Source organism: Carcharodon carcharias, chromosome 17 (assembly GCF_017639515.1).
Source record: "Carcharodon carcharias isolate sCarCar2 chromosome 17, sCarCar2.pri, whole genome shotgun sequence".
Taxonomy (NCBI): domain Eukaryota; kingdom Metazoa; phylum Chordata; class Chondrichthyes; order Lamniformes; family Lamnidae; genus Carcharodon; species Carcharodon carcharias.
This window is the reverse complement of record NC_054483.1, coordinates 64505361-64531643: the sequence shown is the minus strand read 5'-3', so window position 1 is coordinate 64531643 and position 26283 is coordinate 64505361. Positions and strand designations below refer to the sequence as shown.

Sequence of the window (26283 nt, the reverse complement as noted above, 5' to 3'; positions counted from 1 at the left end):
TTCCAGTTAACAGTGAATATTCCTTTCAATAAAGATATAAGCATTGAAAGTTAAGAAACTGCAAAACAAACAGGTAAATCAAAAAAACATTTAATAGTGCAACCTGTGAACATTTCTATATGCTCTGGCAGATGTGAAACCAAATACAATGGTTGGAGCAGAGAAGTTTCCTCTTCTTCAACAAATAAAATTGGAAAATGCTGGAATTACTCAGCAGAACTGGTAGCATCTGTGGAGACAGAAACAAAGTTAATGATTCAGATGGATCCATCAACCTGAAATGTTAACTTTGTTTCTCTCCGTAGATGCTCCCAGACCTGAGTATTTCCAACATTTTCTGCTTCTATTTCAGATTTCCAGCATTTGCAGTATTTTGCTTTTCTTTGTAACACAGGCTGAGTCACAGGATCCCACTGGGTATAATGACAGCATTACAAGTTTCTATTGGCGATTTCCACTATCAATATAGACATAGGAATTTGGAATAGGAAAAACTGATAAACAGAATATAAACATATATAACAAAAATGTTTCTTTATATATATGTAGACAATTATCTATAAGAAACGCATGCATTCAGAAGTATTATATATTATACAGTAATTGCTCACTTAATACCCCTAGTCATGTTCCTGAGACTTTAAGCAAATCAGATTTCCCATTGGGACTAATGTATAAACTGGATTTAGGTTCTTTTGGTCATTTCTCATCAGAAAAAAAATTTAAGTTGAAATATCATGCATGTACAGTAAATACCTAAATGAAATAACTTGTAAAGTAAAAAGAATTTCTAAATATAAAAAATTAATCTATTCATAGAGGTTTCAACATTGAACAAACTGAGAGTGAGAATAGAATCATTAAACAGAACAGAATGCAGGGACAGGATATTAGGATACAATCAGATGTAAAAAGGATCATTGGGAAAGAGATTGCAGAAAATGAGTATTCCAGAGAGAAAGGCAACTGAGAAAGGGATGGAAGGAGCAGAGAGAATGACAGAGAGAGACAGCTAGCAAAGCAGCTACATGAATAGTCAGAGCAATTAGTAAGAGAAACTGTGAGTTGAAGTTGTTATTAGGTTGTTGTCAGTTTGGGTGAGTTTTATTGTTGGTTTCACTGCTTGTGCGTGTATCCCTGTCAAGTCCTCTGTCTATTTTGGAGAAAGTTCCTTTTCCTTACTGACTGAATAAATAAACAGAATCAGTTATTCACTGATGTATACTACATTTTCAAATCGCTGTGACCGCTCAATTCAATGAAGATTGAGACTGATTTCATCACCACATTTCAATTCTCCACATTGTGGCTCGCTGGCAAACGATGGACAAGCCAATGTCATAATGTTAAAGGGATATATGTTCCCTATTACATTTGCAATGTTGGGCTGGGTTTCACACTGCCCCACCTTCATGCTTGAAGGTGGAAGTCTTGTAAAATTCAGTGCGTGGGCTTCTCATCGCCTGCACCTGAGCTGTCTCCCTTTTTAAGGGCAGGATGGTGGAGACGACAGGGACCCTGCCCACTCCTGGGCCTATTGAGACCCTTACATGACCAATTAATGGCCATTCAAGTGCCTCTTCCTCACAATTTTACCTGTGACGGGGGAGGCCGATGCCAAGCTTTTATTGGGCAGGCTGGTAGCAGGCAAAGGGTGGGTGGGGTGAACCCCTCCTTTGGAGGGAGTCCCTGCACTTATTGGAGGCACCCCAAAGTCATAATCTCCCTTTACCCCTTCCTCCTGGTCTTTCAAACCCGGTCCTCACCCCCTCACTGGAGTCTGCCAGCTACACCTGCCAATATCTCAGACATACCTTCATTACCTTCTCTTCTTCGGGGACTGGCTGTAGTCCCAGCAGTAGCCACCACTCAAACCTGGTACTGCTGGGGCTGCACAGCTTCTAAGACCATGGTTCAAGTATGCCCTCTGAAAAAAAATGGGTCCATATGGACAAATCCAGCTAATGGTAACAGCTTGAAAACTTGAGGTCACTCAGAATGCAACTGTCATAACTTGTACATTTCATAGTGTAATCCCCACCTTCAAACACACCAGTGGAGGAGTCTAAGATCCAGCCCAATGTCACTGATCCAATAGGGAACATATATCACTTTAATGTTCTGATGTTGGCTAGTACATCATTTGCCAGTGGGCCACAATGAAGAAAATTTAAACGTAGTGATGAAATCAGCCTCACTTTTTATTGAATTCAGCAGTCACAGCAATTTGAAAACACAGTATTTAAATGATGAATTACCATAAGTGAATAACTGATACTATTCTGTTTATTTATTCAGCCTGTAAATGAGGAAAAGGAACTTTCTCCATAACAGATTCAGGACATGAAAGTGAAATGCACACATAAGCACTGAGTCCAACCAATTGGCATGCAACTCTTTAAGGTGGGGCTTCCTCCCCAGATGAGGGGGTGGAAGTCTCATCCCTGAGCCAGTTAACACCCAGCTGCATGTAAAATGGCTGCAGGGCAGGGGTGGGCTCCCAACCAACTTTTTGTTGGGGAGATAGGGAACATGGCATCCTGTAAAATGCAGCCCGTTTTAAAGGAACAATGTTGACTGAAACCTTGTGGATATAGCTATGTCTACTCTATTTGTAAATGGCACATCAGCACACAGGTATCACACTTCAGAAAACACAATTTACTGAGGATGAAAAACAATCAAAAATGAAGAGAAAGAAAACAGTTAGTAACTTGGAATCTGAAATGTATAATTTGTGACAATTGTACTCTGAGTGACCTCAAGTTTTCAAACTGTTACAATTAGCTGGACCCATTTTTTCAAAGGGAATAGTTAAACCATGGCCGTAGCAAGGTTTGCAGCTAAACTTTACAATCCTCACTAGAGTAGACATTAGCAATGTCACAGAGACATGCATGTTTAGCATACATTTGACACACTTTTATATATCTCATGCCATAATTCAAAGTATCAGATCTAAAAGTGGGAAGCACTTTTGTAATTGCTCTATTTAAGTATTGTTTTCATAAAATAGCAACAAATTACAATGAAACAGGTTCAGAACACAGCAAAACACAACTAATAAATGGGAGTGAAAAACAAAAAATTAAAAATAGGTACTTAGAAAATAGTTTCAAATAAAAGAAGTATAGCCAATCAGGTAATTCAAAGAATATTTTTGAAAATAGCTTTGGTTACTATTTTATTTACAAAAACAGAATTACCTGGAAAAACTCAGCAGGTCTGGCAGCATCGGCGCAGAAGAAAAGAGTTGACGTTTCGAGTCCTCATGACCCTTCGACAGAACTTGCATTCGAGTCCAAGAAAGAGTTGAAATATAAGCTGGTTTAAGGTGTGTGTGTGGGGGGCGGAGAGATAGAGAGACAGAGAGGTGGAGGGGGGGGTGGTGTGGTTGTAGGGACAAACAAGCAATGATAGAAGCAGATCATCAAAAGATGTCAACGACAATAGTACAATAGAACACATAGGTGTTAAAGTTAAAGTTGGTGATATTATCTAAATGAATGTGCTAATTAAGAATGGATGGTAGGGCACTCAAGGTATAGCTCTAGTGGGGTTTTTTTATATAATGGAAATAGGTGGGAAAAGGAAAATCTTTATAATTTATTGGAAAAAAAAAGGGGGAAGGGGGAAACAGAAAGGGGGTGGGGATGGGGGAGGGAGCTTACGACCCAAAGTTGTTGAATTCAATATTCAGTCCGGAAGGCTGTAAAGTCCCTAGTCGGAAGATGAGGTGTTGTTCCTCCAGTTTGCGTTGGGCTTCACTGGAACAATGCAGCAAGCCAAGGACAGACATGTGGGCAAGAGAGCAGGGTGGAGTGTTGAAATGGCAAGCGACAGGGAGGTTTGGGTCATTCTTGCGGACAGACCGCAGGTGTTCTGCAAAGCGGTCGCCCAGTTTACGTTTGGTCTCTCCAATGTAGAGGAGACCACATTGGGAGCAACGAATGCAGTAGACTAAGTTGGGGGAAATGCAAGTGAAATGCTGCTTCACTTGAAAGGAGTGTTTGGGTCCTTGGACGGTGAGGAGAGAGGAAGTGAAGGGGCAGGTGTTGCATCTTTTGCGTGGGCATGGGGTGGTGCCATAGGAGGGGGTTGAGGAGTAGGGGGTGATGGAGGAGTGGACCCGGGTGTCCCGGAGGGAGCGATCCCTACGGAGTGCCGATAAGGCGGTGAAGGGAAGATGTGTTTGGTGGTGGCATCATGCTGGAGTTGGCGGAAATGGCGGAGGATGATCCTTTGAATGCGGAGGCTGGTGGGGTGATAAGTGAGGACAAGGGGGACCCTATCATGTTTCTGGGCGGGAGGAGAAGGCGTGAGGGCGGATGCGCAGGAGATGGGCCGGACACGGTTGAGGGCCCTGTCAACGACCGTGGGTGGAAAACCTCGGTTAAGGAAGAAGGAGGACATGTCAGAGGAACTGTTTTTGAATGTAGCATCATCGGAACAGATGCGACGGAGGCGAAGGAACTGAGAGAATGGGATGGAGTCCTTACAGGAAGCGGGGTGTGAGGAGCTGTAGTCGAGATAGCTGTGGGAGTCGGTGGGTTTGTAATGGATATTGGTGGACAGTCTATCACCAGAGATTGAGACAGAGAGGTCAAGGAAGGGAAGGGAAGTGCCAGAGATGGACCACGTGAAAATGATGGAGGGGTGGAGATTGGAAGCAAAATTAATAAATTTTTCCAAGTCCTGACGAGAGCATGAAGCGGCACCGAAGTAATCATCGATGTACCGGAGAAAGAGTTGTGGAAGGGGGCCGGAGTAGGACTGCAACAAGGAATATTCCATATACCCCATGAAGAGACAGGCATAGCTGGGGCCCATGCGGGTACCCATAGCCACACCTTTTATTTGGAGGAAGTGAGAGGAGTTGAAGGAGAAATTGTTCAGCGTGAGAACAAGTTCAGCCAGACGGAGGAGAGTAGTGGTGGATGGGGATTGTTCGGGCCTCTGTTCGAGGAAGAAGCTAAGGGCCCTCAGACCATCCTGGTGGGGGATGGAGGTGTAGAGGGATTGGACGTCCATGGTGAAGAGTAAGCGGTTGGGGCCAGGGAACTGGAAATTGTTGATGTGACGTAAGGTGTCAGAGGAATCACGGATGTAGGTGGGAAGGGACTGGACAAGGGGAGAGAGAAGGGAGTCAAGATAATGAGAAACGAGTTCTGTGGGGCACTATTTTATTTGTCTGTTTGCCTGAACAACACTGCACCAAAGAACATTTTCAATATACCACATGCATAAAAATATATAATTCAGAACAAACATCATTAAACATGCTCATGTATGTTTCATTCCATTGTAGAATCCTGAACAATATGCCTCCTCCTGCCCTCACCAGATCTATCTTCTTCCAGCTATTCATATTCTTTCTTCAAGTTGGTGTCAAATCATTTGGAAGAACATAGAAACTATTTCTACAACATGTGAAAAGATTCAGTTCCAGATGTCCTAAGAGAATAACATTGATGCACGCTGGAAAATATTTCACATTGCATTACATGTAGACAGTGACATCCTAGGGACTGCTGGCATAGGGGCAGTTAGTAACTCATATCAACTTATGAGTGATATCAATCTCGATTTTAGGATTTTGAGGGAACCTGAGGCCCTGAGTAAAAAGACTAATGAAAACATCAAAAAACACAATAACTACTTGGTGAAAAATGTAAATTTTAAGTTTCTTAAGATGCTGTTTTGAGCTCTGGGTATTTGAGGTGATGAAAAATAGCAAATGAAAGATTTTTTTGAAAAGACATTGAGTTGTTTGATGAGCTCAGCTTTGGTTTCTTTTGGTAGATTTCTTTCTTGGCTACACTGGTCAATCTTATTGTCTAATTGTATAGGGCGCAGGGGATGGGATCTAACAGATGGGAAGAGGAGGGTGAATGGGTGGGTGAGAGGAATCCTTCTGTCTGGAAATACTAGGAAGAAGAGTTCCTGAATCTGGAAGTGCTGGGGAAGGGGTTTAAGAATCTGGGAATATTTATGATATACTCAGCATCTGCAAACAAGGTGAAGTTCGTGGAACCCAACAGCAGTGAGGGAATCATGGGTCTGGAAGCACCTGGATGCGGGGGGAGTGACCCAAGATCCAGAAGCCTTATGGAGAGAAACCCAGACTCAGAGTGCTGGGCAGGGAGAGGTCCCAATGGTTTGGTTATACTGAAAGCAGATAGGCCTGGTGAGGGCAATAGGAGGCATATTGTGCAGAATTCTACAATGGCATGAAACAGATATGGATGTGCTTAATGACGTTTGTTCTGAATTATATATTTTAATGTGTTTGGGATATTGAAAATGTTCTTTGGTGCAGTGTTGCTCAGGCAAACAGACAAACAAAATGGTAACCAAAACTATTTTCAAAAATATTCTTTGAATTACCTGATTGGCTATACTTTGACTGGAAACTATTCTCAAAGTAGCAATTTTTAATTGTTGGTTTGCACTCCCATTTATCAGACGTGGACTGCTATGTTCTGAACCTGTTTAATTGTGATTTCAGAGTTTGAGAGAGCTGGAGACCAGGGTTAGAGACTATAGGCCATAGTTAGAGACTGGCAGGTTACTGGGTTGCAGGGAGAGGGAGCATAGTTGTAGGTCAAAAGACAGGGAGGTCAGAAGGCCAGTCTTGAGGTGAGCAGGGGGTGGGGCAGGCCGGATAGAGGACGAGTACTGGTAGATGCCAAGCTGAAGCATGGCTGGAGGTTGGGGGTGGGGTGTGGAAGAGAGGGAAAGAATGGTGGAGGCAGACACAAGGGGCAGTCAACTCAGAGGAAACAGGCCAGGGGCTACTGCAGGAGCCATTGGAAATGAGTGGACTGGCTGAGGGGAGAGGAGTGGGAAAAGGAAGGTGCCAATGATGTGTGGAATTTTCTTCTGGTGAGGTTATGTGAGTAATTGGAGGCAGCCATGATTCCAGCTTTGGCAGCTAATTTCTTAGGTGCAGGGGTCGGGTCTCTCCTAAAATGCCAAAAGAGTATTTAAAAAATGAATTTCAAAAAGAAAAACCTATTTATTTCTGTGCAAAGCAGGATTGAGTATTGATGAATGGAACCCTACAGCAGCACTCCGATGGATGGTAGACAGGACAGAGACTTTACAGTACCCCCAATGGTGGAAACTCTGCAACTCCATGCTGAAGACTGGAAGGAATTTGATTAAAGTGTGGTGCTCCAGGCTGCCATTATAGCTCAGTGATCAGATTAACATTGGTAATCCTATTAGAGTAGCTCTGAGCATGAGTGAAACATCACAGCTCCCTGTAGACATTTTACATGAGATATAGATTCCACAGGAGTGTTTACATAACATTTTACAATGGCGCAGAATTCACATAAAGATTTGTTAGTTAGAGAACAGAAAGCAAAAGGACAACAGCTAAAAGCGGCAGAATGTTTAGATGAGAGTCAGCGGGAGAGGCAGAGTCAGCGGGAGTGGCAGAGTCAACAAGACAGAGAGGCAGTGAGAGAACAGAGAGTCAGTGAGACAGAGAGAAAATCAGAAAGAGAGGAGAGTCAGTGATATAGGAGATAGTCAGCAATGGTTCATCAAGAGAGAGAGATTCAATGAGAGAAGATTCATGAGAGAGAGTGCGTCAACGAGAGAGGGAGAAACAGCGAGAGAAGAGAGTCACGAGAGAGAGTCAGCAAGAAAAGGCGAAACAGTGAGAGTGAGAGGCAATGAGAGAGAGAAAGAGCCAGCAAGAGAGAAAGTTAGCGAGAGAGAGTCAATGAAAGAGAGTCAGCAAGAGAGGAGAGGGTGAGCAAGAGAGAAGAGCATCAGCGAAAGAGAGAGAGAGAGAGACGGTGAGAGCAGAGAGAGATACAGAGTAGAGAGAGAGAGACAATCAGAATAGAGAAACAGACAGTGAGGATGGAGAGAGACACAGTGAGAGTGGAGAGAAAATCAATGAGAGGGGAGATAGAGACTGTGAGGGTGGAGAGAGAGAAAGAGACATTGAAGAGCAGAGATACAGAGAAAGAGAGGAAAGAGAGGCAGTGACAGTGGAGAGAGTGAGAGCAGAGAGAGAGTGAGAATGGAGAGACTTAATGAAAGCGGAGGAAGAGACAGTGAGGGGGGAGAGAGAGAGAGACAGTGAGAGCAGAGAGAGAGACAGTGAGAATGGAGAGACTCAATGAGAGCAGAGACAGAGACAGTAAGAGTGGAGAGAGTGACAGTGAGAGTGGAGAGAGAGACAGTGAGGGTAGAGAGAGAGACAGTGAGGGTGGAGAGAGACAGAACAGAGAGAGAGAGAGACAGTGAGTGCAGAGAGAGAAAGAATGAGAGCAGAGAGAGAGAGAGTGAGGGTGGAGAGAGAGGGACAGCGAGTGCAGAGAAAGAGAATGAGAGCAGAGAGAGAAGAGAGAAAGACAGGGATAGAGACAGTGAGAGAGGAGAGAGAAAGAGACAGTAACAGTGAGAGCAGAGAGAGACACAGTGAGAGCGGAGAGAGAGAGAGAGACACAGCGAAAGCAGAGTGACAGAGATAGTGAGAGAGGAGAGAGTGACAGTACGGAGAGAGACAGTGAGGGTGGAGAGAGCGACAGTGACAGTAGGGAGAGAGATAGTGACAGTAGGGAGAGAGACAGTAAGGGCGGAGAGAGAGAAAGAGACATTGAGAGCAGAGATACAGAGAAAGTGAGAGAGGAGAGAGAGGCAGTGACAGTGGAGAGAGAGTCAGTGAGAGTGGAGAGAGAGGGGAAAGAGACATGGAGAGAGACAGTGAGAGAGGAAAGAGAGAGAGACAGAGCAGAGAGAAAGACAGTGAGAATGGAGAGAGTCAATGAGAGCGGAGGAGACAGTGAGAACAGAGAGAGAGAGAGAGACAGTGAGAGCGGAGAGAGAGAGACAGCGAAAGCAGAGTGACAGAGAGAGAGGAGAGAGGGAGTCAGTGAGAGTTGAAACAGAGAGACAGTGAGAGAGGAGAGAGAGACAGTGACAGTGAGGTTGGAGAGAGAGAAAGAGACATTGAGAGCTGAGATACAGAGAAAGTGAGAGAGGAGAAAGAGAGGCAGTGACAGTGGAGAGAGAGAGAGTCAGTGAGAGCGGAGAGAGAGAGAGAGGCGAAAGAGACATGGAGAGAGAGACAGTGAGAGAGGGAAGAGAGAGAAGCAGTGAGAGCAGAGAGAGACAGTGAGAATGGAGGGACTCAATGAGAGCCGAGGGAGAGAGAGACAGTGAGAGTGGAGAATGACAGTGGGAGCGGAGAGATACAGTGAGAGTAGAGAGAGTGAGAGTGGAAAGGGAGAGAATGAGAGTGGAGAGGGAGAGAGAGCGAGGAGGAGGCAATGACAGCAGACAAAGCGACAGTGAAAGAAGAGAGAGAGACAGTGGCAGTGGAGAGAGAGAGAGAGAGAGAGACATTGAGAGGAGAGAGACAGTGAGAGCAGAGAGAGAGAGGGAGGCAATGAGACCAAACAGACGAACATTTGAACAAGGAGTAAGCCATTCAGCCCCTCAAGCCTGCTCCACCATTTAATAAGATCATGACTGATCTGATAGTAAAATCTGCATTCCACCTAACCTCGATTACCTATCACCCCTTGCTTACCAAGAATCTATCCACCTCTACCATACAGATATTCTAAGATTCTGTTTCCACTACCTTTTCAGGAAGGGGGTTCCAAAGACTCATGACCCTCTGAGTGAAAAAATGTTACCTCATCTCTGTTTTAAATGAGTGATCCCTTATTTTTAAACAGTGACCCCTAGTTCTAAATTCTCCCATAAGAGGAAACATCTCCTTCACTTCCACGCTGTCAAGACCCCTCAGGATTTTACATGCTTCAATCAAGTCACCTCTTACTCTTCTAAACTCCAGTGGGTACAAGCCTAGTCTGTTCAATCTTTCCTCATAAGACAACCCATCCATTCCAGGTATTAGTCTGGCAAACCTTCTCTGAACTGCTTCTAATGCAGTAACATCCTTCCTTAAATAAGGTGACCAATACTGTACGCAGTACTCCAAATGTGATCTTACCAGTGCCCTGTACAACTGAAGCATAACCTCCCTACTTTTGTAATCAATATCCCTCACAATAAATGAGAACATTCTATTAGCTTTCCTAATTTCTTGCTGTACCTGCATACTAGCCTTTTGTGATTCATGCACTAGGAGACCCAGATCCCTCTGTACCTCAGAGCTCTGCAATCTCTCACCATTCTTCTCTTTTATTCTTCCTGCCAAAATGGACAACTTCACCTTTTTCCACCTCTCAGGAAGATATAATAGTGTCCATAATGTTATTGGAATTTATTGTAAAATAGAGTCTGTGTCTATATGTGTCTGTGTGAGACTTAATAGAATTAGAAGCAGCTGGTCTGGGTGCTTTGATGTAAGAAGAGAAGTTAGGTTTGAAGTGTTAATTAGGTAAACATGAGGAAGTTTTAAAATGTGAAGTGTAAAGGGTGAAATTTGCATTATTTAAACAAAGTGGTGTGGCTTGAATTCAAAAGTGGGGGTGTAATATATACCTAGCCAGCAGAAGTAATAAGAAATAGTGTTTATTTATTTTTCCCGAAGATTACTGGTAAAACTTAGTGCTATGAGAGATTTTTATTATCAGGAAGATGCCCAAAGACAATGAAACAATGGGTATTTGCATTCAAAGGGGAAAATATGTATAAAGGAAGAAGGCAAGGAAGTCTAAGATTCAACAAGTGTGAACTTCCTTCAGCCTGTATGTACCAAACTGCTGCCTTCAATGGCTGAAGTTAAGAGAACTTACTTTGAATTCAACTGTTCAGGGTATTGTTTACTTTTCCTGGGTCTTCTAAAAATGTGTGTCTTACTGTTGCGTTAACAAAGGTGTAACTGGGAATCAGATTAAGTAGGGGATTTAGAAGTTATTATAGCAGTAATTCTTAGATCTATGTATGTATTTTAAAGTCATTTCTTCTATTTATAAATGTTTAATCTAGTTTTGTAAAAATCTAAAAGACTTGGTAGTCTTATTACTACTGAATTTAGGGCATACATCTCGAAATTTATACAAATTGCAAATCAAGTTATGGCAGTTGTTTAAAGTTTCCCTTTGGGATTTGTACAACTCAGCACTTGCCATCAGCTGTGCCATAACATCCACATTATATTACATTTGCCAAATCTTTGCCCACTCACTTAGCCTATCTATATCTTTTTATGGCCTCCTCTTCAGAACTTACTTTCCTAGCTATCTTTGTGTCATCAGCAAATTTAGCACCCATTCCATCCATCCCTTCATCTAAGTCATTTACATAAATTGTAAACAGCTGAGGTCCCAGCACTGACCCCTGTGGCACATCACTTGTTACATTTTGCCAACCTGAAAAAGACCCATTTATGCCTACTCTCTGCTTCCTGGTAGCCACCCAATCTTCTATCCATGCCAATATGTTACTCCCTATATCATGAGCTTTTATTTTCTGCAATAACCTTTGCTGTGGCACTTTATCAAAGAGGGACAGTGAGAGAGGAGAGAGAGAGGGACATTGAGAGTGGAGAGAGTGAGAGCAGTGAGAGGGAGGCAATGACAACAGAGACAGAGACAGTGAGAGCGGAGAGAAAGAGACAGTGAGAGAGGAGATAGAGACAGTGACAGTGGAGAGAGGGAGACAGTGAGAGGAGAGAGACAGGGAGAGACAGTGAGGGGAGGAGAGTCAGTGAGAGCAGAGAGGGAAGAGACAGTGGGAGAGGAGAGACACAGACAGTCAGAGGGCAGAGATAGAAAGTGAGAGCAGAGAGAGAAGAGAGAGAGACTGTGAGAGAGGAGAGAGAAAGAGAGAGAGAGACAGTGAGAGTGGAGAGAGAGTGATGGAGGAGAGACAAAGACAAAGAGCAGAGAGAGAGACAGTGAGAGCAAAGAGAGAAAGTCAGCGAGCAAGAGCTGAACATGGAAATCTGTGAAAGAAATGTAAAGATATATCACTGTAACGTATTGTCATTGAGCTAGAGTGTGAGTTACAGACTCGGAGGGGAAGAAATTCCTGGAAAGTTTTATCCAGAATATAGTCACACCCACAGGAAAACAGGTTCAATAAAGGGAGGATGTGACTGTTGGGGAGCTGGGTAGCAGGAATTTAGGGGAGGTTGAGAATGAAGTCCTGCATATACTAGTTCCGTTCAACAGGTACAATGTACTTGCTACCTGTGAGGACCAGGAGAAAGGCTGCGGGGAGGACAACAGAATGCAGACCTTGGCACCCTGGCTCAGAAGGCAGTCCAGGATGAGTGGAGCAGGGGTGGGGGCAGGGAGAGAGTAGAACAGAAAGGTGGTAGTTTTAGGGGACTCTTTAATTAGAGAGCTAGATAGCAAACTCTGCAGCCAAGAATGAGAATCCCAAAAGTTGTGTTGCCTACCCGCTGCCAGAGTATGGGTATCTCATGGTGGCTGGAGAGGAACTTGAAAAGGTAAATCCAGTTGACATGGCTCATATTGTAACAAACACCATGGAGGTGGTCCTGCTGAAAGAGTATCAGCAGTTAGACTATAAATTAAAAAGCAGGATCTCAAGCATATTAACCTTGGATTAGTGTGTGAGTCATGTGCAAACTGCCATAGGAGGACACAGATTAGTGGCATTGTAATAGAGTTGTAGAACAGGAGTCTGAAAAGATGGTTAAACATAAAGGTGGAGGAAATCCTAATAAAAATGAGTTAAAATGCCTGTGCACAGTGTCCATAATAAAACGGGGGAGCTGGAGGCAGTCATGCATTGGGTGGAATCAGACATAGTAGGGATCACTGATATTTGGCGACAAAAACATCAGGGCTGGGAATTAAACACTGCAGGTATAACACATTTCGAAAAGATATAGAGGGAAAGAGGGAAGGTAGAGTACCTATAGTTATCAGGGATAACATAATAGCAGCAAAAAAAAGGGACACAGTTATCATTAAAACAAAAATAGAATTCATATGGCTAGAGCTAAAAGATAATAAAGGATCAATCAGACTAATTGGTACAGTCTAAGGAGCAGCTAATAGTGGAAGGGAGTTGGAGGAAGAAATATGCAGACAAATTAGGGAAACATCCTTTCAGCATCCACCCTGTTAGATCCCTTCAGGATCTTATATGTTCCAATAAGATCATCTCTCAATCTTCTAAACTCCAACGAATACAGGCCCAGTCTGTCCAACCTTTCCTTGCAAGATAACCGCACCCCCCCCGACCATCTGAGGTATCAGTCGTGAACCTTCTCAATGCTTCTAATGCATTTATATCCTTTTCTAAGTAAGGAGACCAAAACTGTACACAGTACACTAGCTGTGGTCTCACCAACACTCTGTACAAGTGGTGGTGTTCCCATGTGGACTGCAGCGGTTCAAGAAGGCAGCTCACCATCACCTTCTCAAGGGCATTTAGGGATGGGCAATAAATGTTGGCCTAGCCAGCAACATCCACATCCCGTAAATGAATAAAAGACAACTCTAGATGTGGTTGTACAATGCTATGTACAGTTGCAGCAAAACTTCCCTATTTTTATACTCGATCCCCTTGCAATAAAAGCCAACTTTCCATTTGTCTTCCTAATTACTTGCTGCGCCTACATGCTAACTTTTTGCGATTCATGTACAAGGACACCCAAGTCCCTCTGTACCAGAGCATTCTACAATCTCGCTCCATTTAAATAATTTTATTTTCTTCCTGCCAGAATGGCCAGCCTCACATTTTCCCACATTATACTCCATCTACCAAATGTTTGCCACTCAATTAACCCTTCATCTTAATCCCTCTGCAAGCTCTTACAGTTATAGTTCTAAATCGAAAGTATTTGGCAGATGGGTTTTAGGACTGAACCTTTGGCTTGAGTTGAGGAACAGAAAGGCAGCTGTTATATTTTTGGGAGTTTTTTTTATAAAACTTCAAACAGTGAGAAGGAGATAAATGAGCAAATTTATCAGCAAGTTCCAATAGTATTCAACATCAAGAGTGTGGTAATGTTAGGAGACTTGAATTACCCTAAAAAACTGGAAAAAAAACATAGTGCTAAGGTAAGGCAGGAGAAGGATTTTTAAGATGTGCACAGGGGAACTTTCTTGATCAATGTGTCACCAGTCCAACAAGGAAGGAAGCCACTTTGAATCAGGTTCTGGGAAAGAAAGACCAGTGGAGTGCATCATAGAATGAGATCATGTGGCAAATAGCGACCACATTATTTGTTTAGAGTAATTATAGAAAGAAACCAGAAAATGGCCAAGGTAAAATTGGTCAACTGGGGAAAAGTTCAATTATTTGACAGACATTAGGAAACAGAAATAGTTTAAGTAAGTTAAATTGTTATTTATAAGTGTTAGGGATGAGTTGTAGCTGTAAAATTTAAGTTTGATTTGTATTTCTGTATTTGTGTGTTAAGAAAGGTCAAATGGAATTTTAGTTTCACTTTATTAGGTGTTTGTATTTCTAATGAGGCTTACGACTGTAAGTTAAGCAAACAAGAGTAGGAAAAAAAACAGAGTTCCAGAGAGGCAAGTCCCTCCCACAGGCACATACACAGAAAAGTTAGAGACAGCAGTTTTGGTTTGGAAGCTGATGGAGTTCAGCAGTTTTGAAGACAGCTGCCAGGCAGAAGCAACCTAGAAGGGGCTGATAGCCAGTCCCGAGCTAAAGTTGGTTGAAAGCAGCTTCCAGAGAGAGACTGGAGAAAAGGGGGCAGATAGCCACGCCCAGGCTTAAGAATAGATCCCAAAATCCAGGGGAGTGGAACAGGGGAAAGTCCCAAGCAGACCTTCTAGTCAAAGGAAGGACAGGAACCTGGAAAAGGTCCTGTTATGACTGATGCAGTTGGTAAAGCAGAGCTATTTAAAAATCCCAAAGGGAAACTTTAAACAACTGTCATAACCTATCACTTTAAGTGTTATGTTTGAGACGCGACTCTAAATTCAGGAATCAAACCATTAGTTCTTGAGGTTTTACATTAAACTAATTGACACAATTTATTAATTTACACAGGTTAAAAATATTTATAAAATGGCAACAAATTATTATCATAACTTATAACAAATTCCCAAACTAATCTCCATTAAGGCAACAGCAACCCATAGACTTAACCAGACACCAGGCAAAGCATTTTCACTTTCCAAATTCAAAATGAGGTTCTTTTCACTGTGGAGCCAGTTACAGACTTGCAGCTGCCTTTTGATCTTACATTGCCTCCGCTCTGCACACCCGAAAATTGAGTAAGTTATATCTACCACCATTGATTGAATTCAGATTCTCATTGTCCCCCCAGCCTCTTTGAACTTCACCTTTTAACAATGAAACCCCTTTCATAGTACCAATTTTATTAGTAATATAAACATATTGCTTGGTATCTGCTAGATAGGCGTCAAGTTTTCACCCCATTTCTTGAATGCTATCTCCCTTGCATGTCAAAATTAGTACCCATCAAAGCACCCAGGCTTTAATCCAATTAGGACACACCCACAGACTAAACTTCTATTTTAAAAGAAAAATATTTTCCAAAATATTACATATTAATAGCTTCATGACAATCCTGTTAATGAAGCTAAGAATGAGGGGCAGAGAGAAAAGCTATAAGCTTCAGTTTTAAAGAGACAAAAGGTGCAGGAAGCAGATTTAAAGCAAGAGCAGCTTGTAAGAGGCAAGAAGGTCCAGAGAGACAACTGAAGGTCTGTAACTCTTTGCTATGAGCATGTGGAGCAGTGGTACTGCGGACGGTTGAGTCAGTGACAGAGTGTGTGGAAGACAGCTTGAATGCATGTGGTGACCCAGCCGAGAGTTTGAAACCCTGGAGGTAAGCCCTTGAGAGAAAATGTTGCTTTGGGAGAAGGTTCCAAAGCGGGTTCTTGGAAAGTGGAGATTGGAAACCCTCATGTGAAAGACGGAGGTCAGTGAGACCGGTTGGCTCAGAGTGGGACAAATGTCTGAGGAGAGTTGATGAGAGACCCATCGCTTCTGGTTGAGGAGGCATCTGTCACTTGGGCCAGGATTTCTCGGTCGGCGAGCGGGTGGGTGTGGTCTGCTCGCCGACACATAAAATGATGTGGGATGATGTCGGGCGTAACTCCCGACGTCACCCCGCCTCATTTCAATTTTCAGGTCAGCGGGGGCTCAGCCAAATTAGCTGTGCACCCGCCGATCTGTCAATGGCCTATTGAGGCCGTTGACAAAGTACTTAACGTAATTAATGGACCTGCCCATCCAACCTTAAGGTTGGTGGGCAGGCCGGGAGCCCTGGCGGACTTCAGAGAAAGCATGAAATCTCATCCACGGGTGGGATGAGGTTTCATGTAGGTTTTTAAAACTTTAATAAAAGTGTAACTAAAAATGATGGACATGTCCCAACTCATGTGACAGTGTCACATGAGGGGACATGTCAGGGAAATTTTTTTTTCTAATTTTTAATATTTTTTAACGTGGAGCCAATCTCCCTGAGGCTCAGGGAATTCCCATCCCCACCCCCACCCGCACAGGGAGCGCATAGCGCTTCCTGGTGGACGTCACACAGGGCGGGCCTTTATTGGCATTCCCACGTAAAATGGCGGCACACCCCCAATCAGAGGCGCACCTCCACGCACCCACTCCTGAACTTCCCCCCCAATGGGGGGAAAATTCTGTCCAAGGTTTCAGTGTGGTGTTTCTGACCATAGGGTTCTATTGGTATATGGACTGTGTACTTACTGTGAACATTAGAGTATAAGATAGCTTTTGTAACTTGTGTTAACTTTACAAATCTGTATATATCTGTAAAGCTATAGTTGTTGGTGAAAGAGTATTGTAATATAGTTCATTTTTTTGTTGAATGTTTTATTCTTTTGTTAAAAGTTTATCAGCTGACTACTGTGATATACTCTCCACATATCTAAACAAACAAATAAAAGTTAGGATCTATCAAACTGGGTTCCACTCTGGAATCAGGCTTGTCCAGGGTTAGCCTGAGCTGCGATAACATAGAGTAGAAAAGGTGGTTTCAGGGTAAAGCAGTAATAGAGCAATGTAGAACATTCAGGGAAGAGATAGTTAAGGTAAAAACTAGACTTTTTTTTGAAGGGAAACGTTGGAGCATCCAAAGCTATTGCATCCTGAATGACAAAGGAAATAGAAGTTAAAATAAAATGGTAAGGTGAGGCTTATGACAAGTGTGTGGAGCAAGATTCAGTTAATAACCAGGAAGATTATGGAAAGTACAGAAGTGAATTGAGAAGGTAACACAGGAGGCAAAGACAGGTTACAAGAACGGATTAGCAGGCAATGTTAAATTACACCCAAAAACATTTTATAAACATAAGACATGTAAGCAGTTTGCTAAGGAAAAAGCTGGGCCTATGAAGGACACAAAGGAAACTCTTCACGTAGAACCAGAGGACTTGGGTAAAAGTGTTAAATGAGCACAAAGAAAATGGATGATGTGAAAGTTACACTTAAAAGAGGAGAAGGAAATTACAGACTGGATTGTAATAGTGGGAGAAGGCATACTAAAAGGATTAGAATTATTGAACATTGGTAAGCCACTCAGTCTGGATGGAATACAAGCTCAGTTGCTGAAAGAAGCAATGGTAGAGATAGCAGAGGCATTGGTCACAATCTTTCAATCCTCATTGGATACAGCAGCAGTGCCAAAGAATTGGATGTTGCTAATGTTACATCACTATTGAAGAAAAGGAGAGAGGGATAAGACAGGAAATTACAGGCTAGTGAGCCCAACATCAGTGATGATGTAGTTACTGGAAAGCATTATCAGGATTAATATGAACTTTCATTTGGAAAGGCATGTGTTAATCTTGGAGAGCCAACATGGATTTGTAAAAAGCAAATTGTATCTGAATAAATTGATTGAATTCCTTCATGAGGTAACAGAAAAGGTTGCTGGAGGTACTGTAGAAGATATTGTATATTGACTTTTGAAAGGCATTCAAAAAAGTGCTATTTGCAAGGCTTAAAGCCCATGGAATTAAGGGGAAAATATGGATACAAAATTGGCTCAGTGACGTGTAGCAGAGAGTAGTGGTGTGGATGGATAATTTTTAGACTGGGGAGTGGTTTGCAGTGGTATTCTCCATGGGTCAGTTTTGGGTCCATTATTCTTAACTTTTGAAAACAACCTAGACGGGAAGCAAAATTATAAAACTTGCAGCTAATATGAAATTTGAAAAGTAGTAAATAATAAGGATAGTTGCAGGCTTTAGGATGTCAGACAGAATGGTGAATTAGGCAAAAGCATGACAGATGGAGTTCAATGTGGAGAAGTGTGAAGTGATTGACTTTAGGAGGACTAATCTGGAAAGACAGTAAACTATGAATAGAGCTAATCTGAAAAGTGTAGATGAGCAGAGAGACTTTGGTGTCTATATACACAAATCCTTCAAGGTGGGAAGGCGAGTTGATAAGGTGGTTAAAAAGCATATGGATTACTTGGATTTATAAATCGAAGAATAAAGTATAAAAGCAAAAACGTGATGCTAGAACTTTATAAATCACTGGTATGCCTCAGTTTGGATACTGTGGACAATTCTGGACACAACACTTCAGGAAAGAACAGCATGTCCCTTTGGCTGTTCATAACAGGCAAAGTACTGACCATAACCAACCAGCCAATGCTTGCAAAACTCAAAACATAGTGTCCAACATGACACTTCGAATGACAGTGACAACTAATTTAAGATTATCAGTTGGCTTGCAATGTGGTTCAGTTATGCATGCTAGAAGCTACATATATCCACATACAGGGCTCTGTCTTTTGCAAACAGAAAGAACATGTCTACACACTGTGCCTTTTTCAACTAAACAAAAGCTTGGGGACAGCCATTTCCTGGTTCATTCCCCATGGAAATGTCTTGACCAACCAGAGTTGATCTGCCTGTTTTGAATTTAAACACAGCTTGGCAGATAACTGTTCCCTTGAGTATTCTCCATGGCAACACCTCTACCAATCAGACTCCATTTTCCAACCAATCAGCACCCTTTTCTCATGCAGTATAAATTGTTCCTTTTGAGATTTGGTATCTTTTGAATTGTGAGATAGTTGATGCATTGGTTTTAGTTTTCCAAAATTCTCTAAATTCAGGGAAGGTTCTATTAGAATGGAAAATAGCAAATGTAACTCCTTTATTCAAAAAGGGAGGGAGACAGAAAGCAGGAAACTACAGGTCAATTAACTTAACATCTGTCATAGGGAAAATTTAGAAGTTATTATTAAAGATGCTTTAACAGGGCACTTAGAAAATTTCAAGGCAATCAGGCAGATTCAATATGGTTTTGTGAAAGGGAAATCATATTTAACCAATTTATTGGAGATCTTTGAAGGAGTCACATGCTGTGGATAAAGGGGAGCTGGTGGACGTACTGTACTTAGATTTCCAGAAGACATTTGATAAAGTGCCACATCAAAGGTTATTATGAAAAATAAATGCTCATGGTGTAGGATGTAAAATGTTGGCATGGATAGAACATTGGCTAGCTGACAGGAAGCAGAGAGTTGGCATAAATAGGTCTTTTTCCAGTTGCAGTATGCAGTATGAGTGGTGTGCCACAGGGATCAGTGCTGGGTCCTCAACTTTTTACAATTTACATAAATGACTTGGATGAAGGGATGGAAGGAATGGTTGCTAAATTTGCTGACGACGAAGAGATAGGAAGGAAGGTAAATTATGAAGAGGACATAAGGAAGCTACAAAGGGACATAGATAGGTTAAGTGAGTGGGCAAACGACTGACAAATGGAGTATAATGTGGGAAAATGTGAAATTGTTCATTTTGGCAGGAAGAATAAAAAAGAAGCTTATTATCTAAATGGTGAGAGATTCCAGAGCCCTGAGATTCAGAGGGATCTGGGTGTCCTAGTGCATGAATCACAACAGGTTAGTATGCAGGTACAGCAAGTAATTGGGAAAGCTAATAGAATGTTATCATTTATTGTGATAGGAATTGATTACAAAAGTAGGGATGTTATGATTCAATTGTACAGGGCACTGGTGAGGCCACATCTGGACTATTGTGTACAGTACTGGTCTCCTCATATAAGGAAAGACGTAGAAGCAGTTCGGAGAAAGCTTACTCGACTAATACCTGGAATGGGCATGTTGTCTTACGAGGAAAGGTTGGACAGGTTAGGCTTGTGTCCGCTGGAATTTAGAAGATTAAGAGGCGACTTGATTGAAATCTTTAAGATCCCAAGGGGTCTTGACAGGATGGATGCGGAGAGGATATTTCCTCGTGTGGGAGAATCTAGAACTAGGGGTCACTGTTTAAAAATAAGGGGTCATTCATTTAAGACGGGGATGAGGAGAATTTTTTTGTCTCTCAGGGAGTTGTGAGTCTTTGGAACTCTCTTCCTCAAAAGATGGTGGAAGTTGAGTCTTTGAATATTTTTAAGGCAGAGCTAGGTAGATTCTTCATTAACAAAAGGGTTAACAAAAGGGATCCAGGTTATCAGGGGTAGCCAGGAATGTGGGGCTGAGGTTACAGTCAGATCAGCCATGATCTTATTGAATGGCTCAAGGGGCCGAGTGGCCTACTCCTGCTTCTAATTTATATGTTTGTCCTGATGAGTACAAGACAACAAGTTTCAATAACATGTCTCTTTCTTCAGCAATACTAAAGATATAAACATATTAGAAAGGACCTGGAGAAGGTTTACCAGGAGGTTACCAGGGATGAGGAGAGATTGAAAAAGTTAGGACTATTCTCCTTGGAACAGTGGAGGTTAAGAGGTTTTGTTGAGGTTTTGGTAAAGTAAATAGGGGAAAACTAGTTATTCCCTCTGGAGAGTGGATCAATAACTAGGAGCCATGGATTCAAAATCACTGAAAAAAACCTAGAGAAAATATGAGGAGAAATGTTTTCACTCAGAGAATTGTCGAGATCTGGAATGTTCTCCCTGAGTAGGCAGTGGAGGCCAATTTCAAAAATAATTTTAAAAGGTATTGAACAGATATTTGACAATGAGGAACCTACAGCATTTCAGACAAACAGCGGGGATGTGGGACAAGGCACAACTTCTCTTTCAAAGATGACTCTAGAATTCTGTTGCATTTACCTGTTTGAGCAACACGCCTGTATTTGTAAGCCAGACAGAGATGATCCTGCCATTTTCGGACAATGCGCTGTGCTTCAGAGGTCAGTCCTTTAGGATCCCGCGAGAATACAAATGAGTAACTGTCTGCACAAGTTCCGTTATCATTCAGCTTTCGACACGTATATGTGATGGCATAGTTATCATAATCCGTGTCAATAATCCAATGATCATCATCTGAAAGAAACAAGTTATGAAGTATTTTTTTTTACCCTAATGAATAACAATGTAACTTAGGCTGCTTTACTTACAAAAGTGATTGATTATTCCAGCACTCTCACAGCCAAGTCCCCATTCACTCTTCACCCCTGTACTTGTTGACCTACATGAGCTCGTGTTCTGGCAATGCCTCAGTGTTAAATTTCTCCTCCTTGTTTTCAAGTTCCTTCACGGCCTCACCCCCTTCCCACCTCTGTAATCTCCTCCAGCCCTACGACCCTCCAAGACCACTGTGCCAGTCCAACTGAGGCCTCCTGAGCATCCCTAATTTTAACTGCTCCACCATTCAGCTGCCTGGGCCTTAGGATTCTCTTGCTGAACCTCTCTGCTGTTCTCTCCTGCTTTACAATACTCCTTAAAAACCTGCTTGACTAGCTGTTGGTTATCTGTCCTAATATTTCCTCAGGTGTTTCAAATTTTTTTTTAATAATGTGAAGCACTTTGGACATTTCATTGTGTCAAAAGATGTTATATAAATGCAAGTTACTGATACTAGTTTCAGATTGTTTGCCTGATTCCAGTTCACATATGTGAAGCTGTAAAGCCAGATCAAGTGATTCTAGTAGCAGGAGAACAGGATTCCCAGAAGTCCTCTGATGTGTGCTCTTTACTGCGACACATGTACAAAGGCCCATCCCCACTTGCTGCAGAGCAGAAAGTCCATAAAGATGAAAATCCAACATTACTAAGCGTCTGTCAGTTATTCCCTGTTTCATCATTACTTTACCAAAGTATTTTTTATTTTGTTCTTAAAAAGTAAAATAGCAGGAAGAAAGAAAATGACACAGGAATTAGGTAAAGGAAAACAAGGAAAACGCATAGAATTTTAGTTTATCATATGGTAATGTAAAGACGGATTCTGTCAGTAGTTCAATGAATAACAGGATATAGGAATTTGTCTTATTTGCAAATGTAAGGTCCACATTCAGTATTGTAAATGAACCTGATTGTGGAAATTATTCAGCCAATTTTAAGTGGCTTACCCTAGCAGTGAGGAAATATATCACTAGGACTATGGCCTTACAGGTTGGACATGGTGTTCTTGGGCATTGTTATTAATACACGCTTGTTAAGTGAATCTGGTAAAGGAGAAGTTTGTTGCTATCTCTTAAAGTGTTGCACAACACAACAAAAGAGACTCTGTTCCTTTTTACTAGCATAATCTTTTTTAATATAAGCCAACTGGAGTGCTTCATATATGCAGGCAAATACACTGCATAAAATAATAACAAAAAGGCAGGCAAATAACCAGGGACAAACACGAAGGACTCTCTGGCATAAGTGCCATTTGTGAATTTATCCCTTTGGTTTTAAGTTAAAATACTCCTTTAAGAATTAAGTTGGTGTGTGGGCCCTTTAATAACATGTGCTATGTATACAATGTGCAGCGGTGATTAGAAAAGTGAACAGGTTTAGTGGGATTCAAACATTGCAACATCATGGTGATTAAAATCATTCCCGTACACAGCATTAGGGTGAAGCACACAGAAAATGCTTAATAATTGTCCAGTTTATCACTAACAATGTATCACAGGAGATTAGAATCCAAGAATGATTATAGCACAGGAGGCATTGCCATCATGTCTGTGCTGGCCCTCCAAAGGCACACTATTCCCCCGTCTTTTCTCTGCAGCTGTGCAAATATTTCCTTTTCAGATAATGATCCAACTCCCTTTGGAAAGTCGCAATTGCCCCTGCCTCCACCACACTCTCATATAGTGCATTCCAGAGCCTAACCATTTGCTGTGTGAATTAGTTTTTCCTCATGTCACTGTTGCCTCTTTTGCCACCCAACTTAAATCTGTGCCCTCTTGTTCTCAATCCTTCCATCAATGAGAACAGTTTCTCCCTATCTACTTCATCCAGAACCCTCATCATTTTCAATACTTCTATACAATCTCCTCTCAACCTTCTCTTCTACCAGGAAAACAGTCCCAACTTCTCCACTCTTTCTACATAATTGAAGTTCCTCATCTCTGGAACCATTCTGGTGAATCTTTTCTGCACCCTCTCTAATGTCTTCACAACCTTCCTGAAGTGTGGTCCCAGAACTGAATGTAATATTCCAGTTGAGCCAAACTAGTGTTTTATTGAGGTTTAACATAACTTTCTTGTTTTTATACTCTATGTCCCTATTGATAAAGCCCAGGATGCCAAATGCTCAGCAATAGCCTGTTCACTGACTCTCAGTTTGGATTCTGCTAGGGCTGCTCAGCTGCTGGCCTCATTGCAGCCTCAGTCCAAACATGGTCAAAAGAGCTGAACTCAACAGGTGAGATGAGGGTGACTGCCCTTGACATCAAGGCAGCATTTGACCGAGTGTGGCATCAAGGATCCCTAGCAAATCTGAAGTCAATGGGAATCAGGGGGAAAACTCACCACTGGTTGGAGTTATACCTAGCACAAAATAAGATTGTTGTGGCCGTTGAACACCAATCATCTCAGTCCCATGACATCACCGCAGGGGACATCACCGCAGGAGTTCCTCAGGACAGTGTCCTAGGCCCAACCATCTTCAGCTGTTTCATCAATGACCTTCTCTACATCATAAGGTCAGAAATGGGGATGTTTGCAGATGATTACACAATGTTCAGCACCATTCATGACTCCTCAGACACTGAAATAATCTGTGACCATATGCAGCAAGACCTCAACAACATTCAGGCTTGGGCTGATAAGTGGCAAGTAACGTTTGCACCACACAAGTGTCAGGCAATGACCAACTGCAACAGGAGAGAATCTAACCAGCTCCCCTTGACGTTCAATGGCATTACCATCACTGAATCCCCCCACTTTCAACATCTTGGGGGTTACATTAATCAGAAACTGAACTGGACTAACCATATAAATATTGTGGCCACAAGAACAGGTTACAGGCTGGGAATTCTATGTAGAGTAACTCACCTCCTGATGCCCCAAAGCCTGTCCACCAACTACAAGGCACAAATCAGGAGGGTGATACTCTCCACTTGCCTGGATGAGTGCAGCTCCTACAACACTCAAGAAGCTCGACACAATCCTGGACAAAGCAGCCTGATTGATTAGCACCCACAATGAACATTCACTCCCTCCACCATTGACGCACAGTGGCAGCAGTGTGTACCATCGACAAGATACATTGCAGCAACTCACCAAGGCTCCTTAGACAGCATCTTCCAAACCCACGGCCTCTACCACCTAGAAGGGCAAGGGCAGCAGATACATGGAACACGACCACCTGGAAGTTCGCCTCCAAGCCACACAAATCCCGACTTGGAACTTTATCGCTGTTCCTTCACTGTCACTGGGTCAAATTCCTGCAACTCCCTCCCCAATAGTGCTGTGGCTGTACCTACAACACAAGGACTGCAGTGTTCAAGAAGGCAGCTCACCACCATCTGCTCAAGGGCAATTAGAGATGGGCAATAAATGCTGGCCTAGCCAGCAATGTTCACATCTCCTGAATTAATATTTTTAAAATGCTCTCTTAACTGCCCTCTGATCCTGACCTGCTACATTCAATGATTTATGCACATGTACACCCAGGTCCCTCTTCTGTAGCCCCTTCAGAATTACAACCTTTATTTTATATTGTCTCCCTGCATTCTTTCTACCAAAATGAGTCACTTCATCCTCTTTGCATTAAATTTCATCTGCCACTTGTCCACCCATTCCACCAACCTGTCTACATCCTTTTGAAGTTCTACACTACCCTTCTCTGGTTCACAATACATCTAAGATTCATATCATGTGCAGCCTTTGAAATTATGCCCTGTACACCAAGGTCTAGGTCATTGATATATATTTGGAAGAGCAGAGCCCCAACTGATCACTAGGGAATCCACTATAAGCCTTTGTCCAGCATGTAAAACAACCATTCACCCATTGTTTTCTGTCACTGAGCCAATTTTGCATCCACGTTGTTAATATCCCTTTTATTCCATGAACTCTAAGTTTGCTCACGTCTGTTGCACAGCAGCTTATCAAATGCCTTTTGGAAGTCTTTTTACACCACATCAACAGCATTACCCTCATCAACCCTCCCTGTTCCCTCATCAAAAAATTCAAGAAAATTAGTTAAAAACATGATGCGCCTTTAACAAAGCAGTGCTGGTTAGGATCTGGATTGCGCTGCCTGGGCTGTGGGGAAAAGGCAGGAAAGTGGCACTAGGTGAATTGCTCCTTCAGAGGGCCAGCAGATATGACGGGCCGAGTGGCGGCTGTGCTGTAATTCTATAATTCTATTCACTGCTTTATTCTGTTTGAATGTGGTGGGGGTGGGAAGGTTTGGAAAGGGTTGTACTTTGGAATGCCTGGATCCTTTAAAACCAGCAACTAGAGAGCTATAAAAATAAATACGAACACGGATTTAAACTTTCAATGCGGACTGGGGGAGGATAAAATACGGTTTGACTTTCACTGTGAAACCAAGCAGTATGGCGAGCTTCCCCCTCTCGTGTGCAAATAGCTTACTCACTGCCTTGCTGGAGGTGCTCGGCTGCTCCCCAGTACTTCAGTTTGAACTTGGCGGGGTGTTCGGTATTGTTGAACGTTCCCATCATTTCGGCGCACACGATCCATTCGCTGCAAGAATAAAATAAAATACCGAGTTAGAATAGAGAGAGAGAGAGAGGTGGGGGGGGGGGGAGGTGGGGGGCGTAGAAAGTGGAGACAGGCGCTCAGTAAAGGCTGGGCTGGGGCACCAGTGCTTACGGCAGTAAGGTGACCAATCCAGTCGCTTTGGCGGTCATCGTTTCGTTTTCAGCCTTGAACTCGGCGTGAATGTTACTCTCCAGAAAAATGCCCACTGGATCCTTCTTTGCGAAAGCATGCCATTTCCCCGCATACTGCAAGAGACAGGGCGGACGGTCAGCTAGGGGAGATCATCTCCTCCTACTCCTCATAACACCAAAGGCATCAACTTACCCGGGTCTTGTTGAAGTCTTCTTTCACTTGGAAATTGCTCACTATGCAGTCGGACTTGGCGAAGCAGCTGGAAGTGGAAAAAAGGACGACTACAAGGAGCCCCAAGATCTTGCACTGCACCATCGTCCTTCAGATTCTCTA

At 42.6% G+C, this 26283-nt stretch overlaps 2 protein-coding genes across 2 annotated transcripts in view; both read right to left on the bottom strand.

Annotated features, from left to right (window-relative positions):
• rbp4 (retinol binding protein 4, plasma) overlaps positions 1–26280 on the bottom strand; it is a 26545-nt gene extending 265 nt beyond the window's left edge. The window contains exons 1-4 of the mRNA XM_041210456.1: positions 26143–26280; positions 25930–26063; positions 25694–25800; positions 20983–21195 (exon numbers count right to left, since the gene is read on the bottom strand). Coding sequence (XP_041066390.1) covers positions 20983–21195; positions 25694–25800; positions 25930–26063; positions 26143–26265 — 577 coding nt within the window. The 5' untranslated portion in view covers positions 26266–26280. The remainder of the gene's footprint in view (positions 1–20982; positions 21196–25693; positions 25801–25929; positions 26064–26142) is intronic.
• The window catches only part of fra10ac1 (FRA10A associated CGG repeat 1), an 89266-nt gene continuing 89173 nt past the window's right edge, over positions 26191–26283 (bottom strand). Inside the window, exon 14 of the mRNA XM_041210454.1 lies at positions 26191–26283. Within this exon, the coding sequence (XP_041066388.1) occupies positions 26232–26283 (52 nt within the window). The 3' untranslated portion in view covers positions 26191–26231.